Source organism: Coenobita brevimanus, chromosome 45 (genome assembly GCF_032717465.1).
Source record: "Coenobita brevimanus isolate Jiangsu-jjx chromosome 45, ASM3271746v2, whole genome shotgun sequence".
NCBI classification, from domain to species: domain Eukaryota; kingdom Metazoa; phylum Arthropoda; class Malacostraca; order Decapoda; family Coenobitidae; genus Coenobita; species Coenobita brevimanus.
In genome coordinates this window covers 36,857,674-36,871,176 of record NC_136998.1, presented here as the reverse complement: position 1 = coordinate 36,871,176, position 13,503 = coordinate 36,857,674, and the positions used below count along the sequence as shown (strand labels likewise).

At 40.3% G+C, this 13,503-nt stretch overlaps 1 protein-coding gene across 1 annotated transcript in view; it reads right to left on the bottom strand.

The window, feature by feature from the left end:
* Positions 1-13,503, bottom strand: part of lap (phosphatidylinositol-binding clathrin assembly protein lap) — a 188,034-nt gene that overhangs the window by 72,995 nt on the left and 101,536 nt on the right. The window contains exon 5 of the mRNA XM_080271288.1: positions 3,688-3,790. Coding sequence (XP_080127414.1) covers positions 3,688-3,790 — 103 coding nt within the window. The remainder of the gene's footprint in view (positions 1-3,687; positions 3,791-13,503) is intronic.

The window sequence follows — 13,503 nt, the reverse complement described above, 5'->3', positions numbered from 1 at the left end:
AGAAGTCACTGCATGATGGTATTGTGATCCCTACCCTGACGTATGGAAGCGAGGCGTGGACCTTGCAAGAGGGGAACAAGTCCAGAGTGAGAGCAGTGGAAATGAGTTACTTGAGAGGAGCATGTGGAGTGACGTGGAGGGACAGGTTGACGAATGAAGAAGTGAAGGAACGTTGTGGGGTAGATGTGGATGTGGTTGAGAAGATTAGGAGAAATACACTGAGGTGGTTTGGACATGCAGAGAGAATGGAGAATGAAAGACTGACTAAGAGGGTGTATGTAGGTGAGGTGGAGGGAGGGAGAGGGAGGGGTAGACCGAGGATGAGGTGGAGGGATGGAGTTGAGAGGTATATGAGGGAGGCGGGGGTGAGTTGGGGGGAGGGTAGTCAAATGGTGGGTGACAGAGTGACTTGGAGGCGTTTTGTCTGCGGCCACCCTTTGTGGGATTAGGGCGTCGGGCTATAGATAGATAGATAGATAGATAGATATACTTTACATATCACACAGTGTACCCCACTACATTACAGGGGTTGACACCAGCAAGGACATGCTGTCAGAAAGCTTCGCCCCTGCCACCTAGTGGCGGACCTTTTAAAGAGAAGCATGACAAGGGCTCCGCCAGCATAGACAGTGGAGACGGGGTGAGATGGGACTCGAACCTGTGCTAGAGGGCACATGGCATTGCGGTTTCCAAGTTGCTGCTTCCGCCCAATAGAGAGGGGCCCAAACCTGGGAGTAGCACTCCAGGAGGCTGCCCTATCAATGAGTGCATAATGGTGGGGCAGTTACAGTGCCAAGGTGTGTTTGGAGGGTGTCCCTGTAGCTGTCCTGGCAGGGTGCCCCGCGGCCACTATCTCAGCCACTGGTCAAGGCTGGTCGGCTACAGGTCCCAGATCCACTGCCTGGACCTGGGACTAAGCAGTGAGTGAGGCCTATGGCATGTCTCTTCCCTTATGTTATACAGTACATATATATATATATATATATATATATATATATAACATAAGGGGAGATATGCCATAGGCCCCACCCACTGCACAGTCCCAGGTCCAGTATACTGTATATATATATATATATATATATGGAGCCTCTGTTGTACAGTGGTAAGGCATGCAATTTTGTACATGGAAGAACGAGGGTTCGCGCCTCGCCAGGGTAATAAACTTTGGAAGTGTTCTTCTTGCCACATACTGCTTTGGCAGACGTAAGGGGTGCTGTAGTTGAACCAGCATTGCATACTATAAAGTATGCTTGCACCCACTCGGCTTGCGTGTGCCGATGACACTTGGTTCACAGACTACACACACATCCAAAGCCACTCCAACAGTACAATTACACTTACAAGCACTTCTCACCCTACATACAATCTCTACCAGACAGCTTAAGCCATAGGTAGAGATACATAGGCTGTATCGTCCCCACTTCGATCGGGATAGGCTGGTCCCGCAGTGGACACTCAAATGGCTGATGATGATGATGATGATGATGATGATGATGATGATAGTATATATATACATACATAGACAGTATATATATATATACATATACAGTATATATATATATATATATATATATATATATATATATATATATTGGAATTTCGAATTTCAACAGTTTAGAATTCGACTATTTGTATTTCGATGTGTTTTGAAGTGGTTCACCTACCTCACTTTTCGATGCAAAATCGCGTTTTTCAATGCTCTCAGGGCCAGACTCCAACCAAAACAAGCAAAGATAATATTTTTGATATGAACCAAAATGCTAGAAGTGAAGGAAAATTATAAGAAAAAGTAAGAGCCTAACCTAGTATGTGATGTCAAGGAGAGAACGAAAATCAACATCATTTATTCATATGTGAAGAATACGAAGACATGGTTCTGAGACAATTCACCATCAAGTCAATTTGCCGTCAAATAACTCCCCATCAAAACATGGATGCAGCCAAAGGAGAAATGGCAATACAGGAAAGGGCAGTAATACACCAAGTATACACTTGCTGATAGTATGGCAATACAGGAAAGGGCAGTAATACACCAAGTATACACTTGCTGATAGTATGGCAATACAATGCAGAACTACAGTTACTTATCCACAATAATAGTTCATAAAGTTTACAGGGGGTGTGAGTAAAAAATCATGATTTTACGTAGTTAGGTTTGGAGGCCCCGGACCCTAACTAATTTTTTCCATGAGAAGTTTAGTTTAAACTTGAATTTCGCTGTGATTTTTAGGCACCCATGTCCGTCGAAATTTGAAATTCCACTGTATGTATATATATATATATATATATATATATATATATATATGCAACGTTGGGTCTGGTTAGTACTTGGATGGGTGACCGCCTGGGAACACCAGATGCTGTTGGCATCCCTACGTGTCAAGTGGGGTTGGTGGAGGATTAGTGCCCCTCCCTGTAAAACAATTAACTCTAAGCCATTGGCCACCCTGTCTGGGATACATGGCGTCTGGCAATGAATGAATGAAAATATATATATATATATATATATATATATATATATATATATATATATGTGTGTGCATGTGTGTATACATACATACATATATATATATATATATATATATATATATACACATACATACATACATACATACCAGGCCCTCCACATTCGCGGATTCTATTTTCGCGTCCCTCGCACATTCATGGATTGTCCCTCTGTGGAGCCAAGATTTTGTTCACGCCCACAAAGTGTTGCCATGCAGACGCTCGCGGGTCATTTCGTGCCAAAACAGACCCATAGTTATGCCATGCAGTTGCATTCAATATCATCTCATCCAGTCATCCGTCATCAGTAACTGTATGGCTAATCATCTTCAACGCTGTCAATGTCATGTTCATCATCATCATCATCACAAGTCATCAGAGTTTGTCCGCCAAAACTTCAGGGACAGTGGTGAGTTAACTCTGAATTTAATGGGTGTGGTTGTATGAAGCTGGGATAAATATGAAGCTGATGACTTGCCCACACTCACGTGGATGTGCACGAGACGCACCACTTGTGGGACTCTGTGGAAGTCACCAGGTACATAGTTACCCTAACTTAGTACTATACTGTACAGCCATACCCAGTCAAAACTTATTTGTTATTAAACTTTTTTTTACAGTTGGTCTGTTACTATTTGTGATATTATATGCTGCTTTCAGGTCCCAGATATAGTTTATTAGGTACAGTATGTGCACATTTGCTCACAAGGGGTAATTTGTGGCTGTAGAGGAATTTTGGAGGAGGCACGCCAAATATTCCTGGAAAATCCACTTTTGCAGGGGTCTGTGTTCCCTAACCCCTGCGAATGTGGAAGGCCTGGTGTATGTGTGTATGTGTGTGTGTTTGTGTGTATAGACAGATAGATAGATAGACAGACAGATAGGTAGATAGATGGGTAGACAAATAAATTGATAAACACACAGATATAGATAGATAGATGGATAGACAGATAGATGAATATAGAAAGATAGCCACTACAGTATATACATAGATAGATATTAGAGAGAGAGAGAGAGAGAGAGAGAGAGAGAGAGAGAGAAAGAGAAAGAGAGAGAGAAAGAGAAAGAGAGAGAGAGAGAGACCTATATACTGGATACCTACTGTATATACCTGTCCAATTCCATATATTTTTACACTGACTGGAAAACATGCAAAAAATCATATAGGCTACTGGTACTCACCCACGCTTAACTTTGCAAAAGTCAAAGGCAACACTTCTGTATGAAATTGCCTTCTCGTTGATATATTTGGCATACCGTCTGATAAATGTTGACATGTCATAACCTGTGAGCAAGGGAAGTTGCATTAGTGAAAAAACATCGAGAACAAACAATGCATACCATAATTACAAAATGATAGATTCAAAAGAAAATTTACATTTATCTTCACTTAGTAATTTCATTCTCTTAAAAGCAATCCATAATTTATCATTCTCATAAACTGTTCCCGTAAGCCAGGAAACTAATTACAATGCTGGGTGGTAACCATATAACCAACCCATATATGTTTCTTACGAGTCAGCAAGTGGGTTGGTGGAGGGTTGGCGCCCCTCCCCATAAAACAACTAACTCGAAGACAAACAACCACCCCTTATGTCATTATGGTGTCTGGATATACGTAGATAGATAGAGACAAACTGTACACTGGCTGTTATAATGAAAAAATGTATTGATTTTATATTCAATTTCCAGTAGGAGTACAATAGTGGGAGCAAAATAACACTATACTGATGGCTGTTTATACTGTAGATTACATCTTGCACTAAATCCCATACAACCAATAAAAAAGCTAACATTAAGCAAATCTGAATGGCAATAACTTACCACTTAAAACTTTACAATATGGAAAAGAAAACTAAATTATATATATATATATATATATATATATATATATATATATATATATATATATATACACACACACACACACACACACAATGCCATAAGTTCAAGAAAGCATAAAAAAAAAAAAAGTTATTGCAAAGCATGAAAGCATGATGAATTACAATGGTTATAAGCCAGTTACACACACACACACACACACACACACCCTCACACTCACACACACACACACACACACACACCCTCACACTCACACACACACACACACACACACACACACACACACACACACTGATACCAGTGAAGAACAGCTTAAATGTGGTTAATGTGGAACTGGGAGAAGGTAGGGATGAAGTGATAAATATGAAACTAGAAACCAGAGGGAAAGGAAAGAGAGACATTACAGTAGCATATGTCCCCCCTAAGACAAGAATATGGAATGAAAATGAATACCAGATGTTGTTGGGCATGGTTAGATACCTACAGAAAGTGACTGAGAAAAGCAACAACATAATCCTGATTGACAATTTTAATTGTAAAGATATGAACTGGGAGAAGTGCGACTCAGGAGAAAGTGAGGATTTGTGAGGCAATATATTGTTAAGTACAGCAATGAATAATGTAATGATACAGTGGGTCAAAGAAGAAACAAAATTTATAGGTGATGACACAACAGCAAGACTAAATGTACTGCAAACCAAAGAACCTGACATAATTGAATCTCTACTATATCTGTGTCCTGTGGAGAAAAGCAATCGGTAGGGATTGAGTTTCAGATTATAGAAGGGATTGTGGAGCAAAGAGATGAACTACACAGGCATGGAAGATACAACTTTGGTAAAGCAAACTTTACAGGATTGAGGAAATTTTGTGAAAATGCGGATTGGAGAGAACTCAGAGAAACAAGAGAGTTAAAGAAAACATGGGACATCTTTCTCGACTTCTGTAATATGGGTGTGGAAAAATATACACCAAAAGTGAGAGAGAGAACTGGAAAACAAGACTCGTTCAATGAAAAGTGTATGACAGCAAAAAAAGAAAGGAATGAGGCATGGAACAAATGGAGAAAGAGAGGTAACAACAGAACAAAAGAAGAATATAAAAGAACTAGAAATCAATATACCGGTACTAGAATATGTTGAGAGGAAGTAAGATACTTTGAAAAATATTTATATAATTGACAAATGTAAGGAAGAACTAAAACTGTTTTAAGGGTTTGTTAATGGCAAACTGAAACAAAAGGAAGGAATTAATAAGCTGAAAGTAGAAGGTATGGTCTATAAAGATGCAGTAATGCAAGATGAAATATATAATGAACAAATGATTCCAATCGGTTTTCACTAAAGAAAGTGATTTTGTGGAGGGGGAGGGAGTGACTAGAAAGGAAGAGTTAAAAGATTTAAAAGTGGAAGTGCAGGAAGTGTACTGGGAACACAAGATGTAAGGAAGACACCAGGGCATGACAGTATCCCTAACTGGATACTAAAAGAATGCAGAGAACAACAGGCGGATAAGATTCACGGTTTAATTGTGTGTTCTCTGGAAGTAGGGAAAGTGCCTCGGAAATGGAAGAGGGCCAATGTGGCACCAATTTACAAGAGGGAGAATAAGGAAGAACTCCTAAATTATAGACCAGTGTCCCTGGCCAGCATGGTTGCAAAACTGTGCAAGAGAATCCTGAAAGACAGATGGATAAAATACCTGGAGGAAACGGACATGTTGGCAGGAAGTCAGGTTCAAAACTAGGAGGTCGAGTGTTTCTAATTTGCTGAGCTTCTACTCAAGGCTGATTGACATGCTACAGGACAGAGATAGTTGGGTGGACTGTGTGTATTTAGATCTGGAGAAAGCCTTTGACAAGGTATCCCATAAGCAACTACAATGTAGAAATTGGAGCGCATAGGAGGACTGAAGGGGAACCTCATGGTGTGGATGAAAGACTTCATGACAGACAGACAGATAAGGGCAATAATAAAGGACAGGGTGTCACGCTGGAGGGAAATAACAAACGGAGTCCCGCAGGTCTCAGTGCTGGTGCCCATAATGTTCCTGATTTACATAAATGATATGGTGGTTGGAATGAACAGTTATGCAAGTCTGTTTGCAGATGATTTAAAGATCATGAGGAAAGTTGAAGTTGAAGTGAACTGTAAAATGCTGCAGGAAGATCTGGATAGGATTCATGATTGGAACTGGATATGGGAAATGAAAATAAATGCAAAAAAATGTAAAATACTGGAAATGAGTAAAAGTACCAGTACCTACAGGCCATCATTGAATTATTTGATGGGTAATGAACCAATCACAAAAGTGAGAGAAGAGGAGGACCTGGTAGTGTTGGTCCAGGATAATTTGTCATACAAAAAACACATTAACAAGACTGTTAGAGACACACACAAGCTCTTGACAAATATAAGAGTGGCATTTCAATACATGGACGAGGAGATGATGAAAAAATTGATGGTGGCTAAGATCCGCTACAGACTGGAATATGCAGCAGTGGTTTGGTCCCCACATAAAAGGAAAGGGTATAAACAAGATCAAGAGAATACAAACAACAGCAAACAAGTTGGTCCCTAGCCTAAGAGATCTATCATACAAGGAAAAAACTAGAAAAGCTGGGGCTGACTTCCTTAGAAGAATGAAGAGAGAGAGGGACGACACAATTGCAGTGTTCAGGGCCATGATGGGAGTAGACAAAATTGTCAGAGAAGATCTGTTTGCATGGGATGAGAGGATATAGAAAGAAACTGAAAAGGCCAAGTTTCTTGAACGATATCAGGAAATACAGTTTTCCATATAGATGCACTGACCTGTGGAATAACCTGGACAAAGAGATCATCCACTCCAAAAACTTAAACAAGTTCAAAGCAAAAGTGTGACTTGTTGAAACATGGAGATAGGAGCCCACGACCGTAGCTCATTTCCTGTATATCAGAACTAGGCATGCACACATGCACACACACACACACAGAGAAAAAAGGAATGGTTTAATAGAAGTGTATGATGGCAAAAAAAGAGAGAGATACGGCGTGGAACAATTGGAGAAAGAGAGGTAATGACAGAACAAAGGAAGAATATAAAAGAACAAGAAATTAATACACAAGAATACGTAGAGAAGAAGAAAGGAATTTTGAAAAAGGTATAATTGACAAATGCAAGGATGAACCCAAACTGTTTTATAGATTTGTTAATGGCAAACTGAAACAAAAGGAAGGAATCACTAAGCTGAAAGTAGAAGGAGAGGTCTTTAAGGATGCGGCAATGCAAGCAGAAATAATGAACAAACGTTTCCAGTCAGTTTTCACTAAAGAAAAGGAGCTTGTGGAATGGGAGGGAGTGATTAGAAATGTTCCGGTGATGAAAGATATAAAAGTGGAGATACAGGAAGTGTATAAATTACTGGAAGCTCAAGATGTAAGGAAAGCCCCAGGACCTGATGGAATTTCTAATTGGGTACTGAAGGAATGCAGAGAACAACTGGCGGATAAAATTCACAGCTTAATTGTATGCTCACTGGAAGAGGGGAAAGTGCCAAACGAATGGAAGAGGGCAAATGTGGTACCAATTTACAAGGGAGGAAACAGGGAAGAACCCCTGAATTATAGACCAGTGTCTCTAACCAGCATGGTCGCAAAATTGTGTGAGAGAATCTTGAAAGACAGATGGATAAAATATCTGGAAGAGATGAATATTTTGGCTGAATGTCAGTTTGGATTCAGAAGTGGAAGGTCATGTGTTTCTAACTTGTTGAGCTTTTACTCAAGAGCGATTGATGTGGTACAGGAGAGAGATGGTTGGGTGGATTGTGTGTACTTAGAGAAGGCCTTTGACAAGGTACCTCATAAGAGACTAGTGTGGAAACTAGAATATATAGGAGGACTAAAGGGGAAACTTCTGGAATGGATGAGAGACTTTTTGAGAGACACACAAATGAGGACAGTAATAAAGGAAAAGATGTCTGGATGGAGGGAAGTAACAAGTGGAGTCCCTCAAGGCTCAGTGTTGGCACCAGTAATGTTCCTGATTTACGTAAATGATGTGGTAGATGGAGTGAACAGTTATGCAAGTCTGTTTGCTGATGATGTAAAGATCTTGAGGAAGATAGAGGTTGAGGAGGATTGTAAAATACTACAGGAGGATTTGGATAGGATACACAATTGGAGCCGGACGTGGGAAATGAAATTTAATGTAAAGAAATGTAAAATATTGGAAATGGGTAAAAGTACCAGGAGACCATTGCTGAATTATTTTTTGGGTAATGAATTAATCACAAAAAGGAGAGAAGAGAAAGATTTGGGAGTACTGGTCCAAGATAGTTTGTCACCAAAAAAGCACATTAACAAGATAGTTGGAGAGACTTATAAACTCTTGACTAACATAAGAGTAGCATTTCATTATATGGATGAGGAAATGATGAAAAAATTGATAGTGGCCATGATCCGCCCCAGGTTAGAATATGCAGCGGTAGCGTGGTCCCCACACAAAAAGAAAGATATAAACAAGATTGAGAGAATACAAAGAACAGCAACCAAGATGGTCCCCAGTCTGACAGACCTGTCATACAGAGAGAGGCTGGAAAAACTGGATTTGCCTTCGTTAGAGGAAAGGAGAAAGAGGGGAGACATGATTGCGGTGTTCAGGACCATGGTGGGAGTAGATAAAATTGACAAAGAAGATCTGTTTGTATGGGATAAGAGAGCAACAAGGGGACATGGAATGAAATTGAAAAAGTCAAGCTGCTTGAAGGATATCAAGAAATATAGCTTTCCTTACAGAAGTATAGACTTATGGGATAGCCTGGACAAAGAGATCGTCCAGTCTAAAAACTTAAACGAGTTTAAAGTTAAATTAGACTTATTGAGAAACAGCGACGGAAACCCACGAGCATAGTACATTCCGTGTATATCACAATTAGGTATATTAGGTAAATACTTAAATATTTGGAACGACTTAGACTAAGAGGTGGTGCATGAGAAAAACATTCATGTGTGTAAAGGTAGACTTGATAAATGAGGATATGGAGACAGGACAACATGAGCATTGCTCAATTCCTGTATACTACAAATAGGTAAATACACACGCATTAAAATCACTGAAAGAACAAGTAAAGGAAACAAATGATAAGAGGAGAGAGGAAGAATGTAAAACTTTTTCTTGGAGAGTGATGGATATGAAAGTAAGGAAGTGGTATGTGAGGAAACAGAAGTGAAGGAAACTAAGGGGGATGGCTATGAAAGATCAGAAACTGAGGAAGTTATTTAAGAGGAGCCTGTGGAGTCACATGGTGAGACAGGCTGACAAATGAGGATATAAAGAAGCATTGTGGTGTGGATGTGGATGTGACAGGAAGCGTTAGGAGGAATACACTAAGATGGTTTGGCCATGTGGAGAGGATGGAGGGTGAAAGACTGGCGAAGAGAGTGTATGTGAGTGAGGTGGAGGGGGGGAGAGGGAGGGGGAGGCCGAGGATGAGATGGAGGGATGGGGTGGAGAGGTATATGAGAGAGGGGGGTGTGAGTTGGAAGCAGGGCAGTGAAATTGGGGACAGGGTGACGTGGAGGCGATTTGTTTGTGGCCACCCCGAATGGGACTGAGGCGTCTGGCAATAGATAGATAGATAGGTACCAATGGAAAGAAGGAGAGAAGAGGGTATAAAAACATCAAAAATAATTTGAAGGTGGTATATACTAATGTTGATGGTTTAATATTGGCAAGGCTTGAAATTAAAGATTTATTGAGGGAACATGAACCTGATGTCACATGGTTTGTAGAGACCAAGTTAAGAGAAGATATTGAAGTTCATTTGGGAGATGGTAAACACAAACTGTGGAGAAGAGACAGAAAAGAAAAAACGGGAGGAGGAGTGATGATAGCAGTGATGAACAACATAAATGTAGATAGTGGAAATAGGAGAAGGCAGGGCTGAAGTGATATATATGTAATTAGAAACTGGAGAGAATGGCAAGAGAGATACGGCGGTAGTGTATGTTCCCCCTAAGACGAGAGCATGAATGATGACAAATATCAGAAGATGTTGTCAGATATGGCCAGTTATTTACAAAAAATAATTGAGAAAAGCAACAATATAATTTTGGTGGGTGACTTTAACTGTAAAGAGGTGAACTGGGAGGAATGGGACTCAGGAGGCAGCGAAGATTCGTGGGGCACTATATTATTAAATATAATAATGAATAATGTGATGACGCAATGGGTCAAAGAAGAGACACGGTTCTGAGGTGAGGACACACCAGCAAGGTTAGACTTACTGTTTACCAAAGAACCCGAAGTAATAGAATCATTGAAATATTTCTGTCCTATAGGAATATGGTCTTTGAGAGAGGTGAAGGCAGTGAATGTACAGCAAGGCTGGATGGTGAGGAATTGGAAAATATGAGTACGTTTAAGTACTTGGGTAGTGTGATGAGTAAGGATGGAGGTTTGGAGGGTGAAGTGCTTGAAAGGATACAGCAGGGAAGAAAGGTTGCTGGTTCTTTGAAAGCAGTGATAAGAAACAGGGAAGTGAGCATGGATGTGAAAAAGTTACTACATGATAGTATTGTGATACCAACTCTAACGTATGGAAGTGAAGCTTGGACGTTGTTGGAAGGACACTAGTCAAGACTGAGAGCAGTGGAAATGAGTTATTTAAGAGGAGCCTGTGGAGTCACATGGTGAGACAGGCTGACGAATGAGGATATAAAGGAGCATTGTGGTGTGGATGTGGATGTGATAGGAAGCATTATGAGGAACACACTGAGGTGGTTTGGCCATGTGGAGAGGATGGAGGGTGAAAGACTGACGAAGAGAGTGTATGTGAGTGAGGTGGAGGGGGGAAGAGGAAGGGGGAGGCCGAGGATGAGATGGAGGGATGGGGTGGAGAGGTATATGAGAGAGGGGAGTGTGAGTTGGGAGCAGCGCAGTGAAATGGCGGGGGACAGGGCGACGTGGAGGCGATTTGTTTGTGGCCACCCCAAACGGGATTGAGACGTCTGGCAATAGATAGATAGATAGATAGCCAGATAATGAATAATGTGATGACACAATGGGTCAAAGAAGAGACACGGTTCCGAGGTGAGGACACACCAGCTAGGTTAGACTTACTGTTTACCAAAGAACCTGAAGTAATAGAATCATTGAACTATTTCTGTCCTATAGGAAAAAGTGATCATGTGGTCACTGAGTTCCAGATGATAATAGGAAACGTCGAGCCAAGAGACAAGCTTTACAGGCAGGGAAGATACAACTTTGGGAAAGCAAATTTTACAGGATTGAGAAAATTTTTCAAAAATGCAGATTGGAGAAAATTCAGAGAAACAAGAGAGATACAGAGGAAGTGGGATATCTTTTCTAGACCTCTATAATTTGGGAGTGGAAAAATTTGCACCAAGAGTAAGGGGGAAAGAAAACAGGAAAAAGGAGTGGTTTAATAGAAGGTGTATGATAGCAAAAAAAGAGAAAAATAAGGCGTGGAACAACTGGAGAAACAGAGGTAACAACAGAACAAATGAAGAATATAAAAGAACTAGAAATGAATACACAAGAATATGTAGAGAAGAAGAAAGGAATTTTGAAAAGGTATAATAGACAAATGCAAGGATGAACCCAAACTGTTTTATAGATTTGTTATTGGCAAATTGAAACAAAAGGAAGGAATCACTGTCACGGGGTTTTTAAGATAAATACAATATTAAAGGATAATTTTCAATAATACTGATAGCAGGGACAATGAATTGTCTAGCTAAAAATCAAGCAATGATTACTTTATGCTGGCTTGCTTCCCCGATTCGCTAAGAACGAGAATTTATAAACTTTCTCAACAGTACACAGCAGAGACTAATTACTCGCAAATGCTGTTTATTAGTACTGTTAGCTTCTGGAGAAAGTGACTTCACCCCTGACAATCAATAACTGATGCTATTAATGATATCAGGTTCTTGCTGATGCATTAACTCCTAGATGGCACAAGGGATTTTAAGTTTAATACGAAAGGACTGGCCTAAATACCGGTTATGAATAGCAAAACGTTAATGCAAGCTAAGAGCTGCAACTAGAATAACCTTAGTATGGAAAATAAAACACGAGTTTACATTACATTAAGCTCAAAGAAAAAGAACTGTTAAATTTATTGATTGCAAAGGAATAAATTTACGTTACATTTCAAAGTGAATTCAAATAAGGAGATCGCACTCACTCGCTCACTCAAAAGCTAACTCTTAAACCTAGGGAAAAACGAAAGAAATACTGGTCAAAGACTGGACTCAGCGGATGACTGGGCGTCATTACTGGAAGGACACTGCACTTGGTGTCTTTCACCAATTCACCGTCTAGGTTGAAGTTCAGGAACTGGACAACAGGAATACGCTCTGGGCCCAACCTGCTTTCACGGCGCTCAAACCTCAACAGACTAAATCGTGGGAAAGAGGGAAGTGTTGTGGCCGCATTACCAACGACTAGAATGAGCGAAACACGCCACAAATCGCTCAGAGGAAGCGCTAATGTCTCGCACAAAGACGATCACTTATGACAGTGAAAAATTGTTTTGAAAACACTCCTGACCGGGTGAACGGTTAACTGAACGATAACACTGGGATTCTACTAGAGTTCGCGGTTTCCCACTAAATTTAATGTCACGAGCCAACTCGTGACAATCACCAAACTGAAAGTAGATGGACAGGTCTATAAAGATGCAGCAGTGCAAGCTGAAATAATGAACAAATGTTTCCAATCGGTTTTCACTAATGAAAAGGAGTTTGTGGAAGGGAAGGGAGTGATTAGAAATGTACCGGTGATAAAAGATATAAAAGTGGAGGTACAGGAAGTGTATAAATTACTGGAAACTTAAGATGTAAGGAAAGCCCCAGGACCTGATGGAATTTCTAATTGGGTACTGAAGGAATGCAGAGACCAACTGGCAGATAAAATTCACAGTTTAATTGTGTGTTCTCTGGAAGAGGGGAATGTGCCACAAGAATGGAAGAGGGCAAATGTGGTACCAATTAATAAGGGAGGAAACAGAGAAGAACCACTGAATTATAGACCAGTGTCTCTAAACAGCATGGACGCAAAATTGTGTGAGAGAATCCTGAAAGACAGATGGATAAAATATCTAGAAGAGATGAAAATTTTGGCTGAATGTCAGTTTGGATTCAGAAG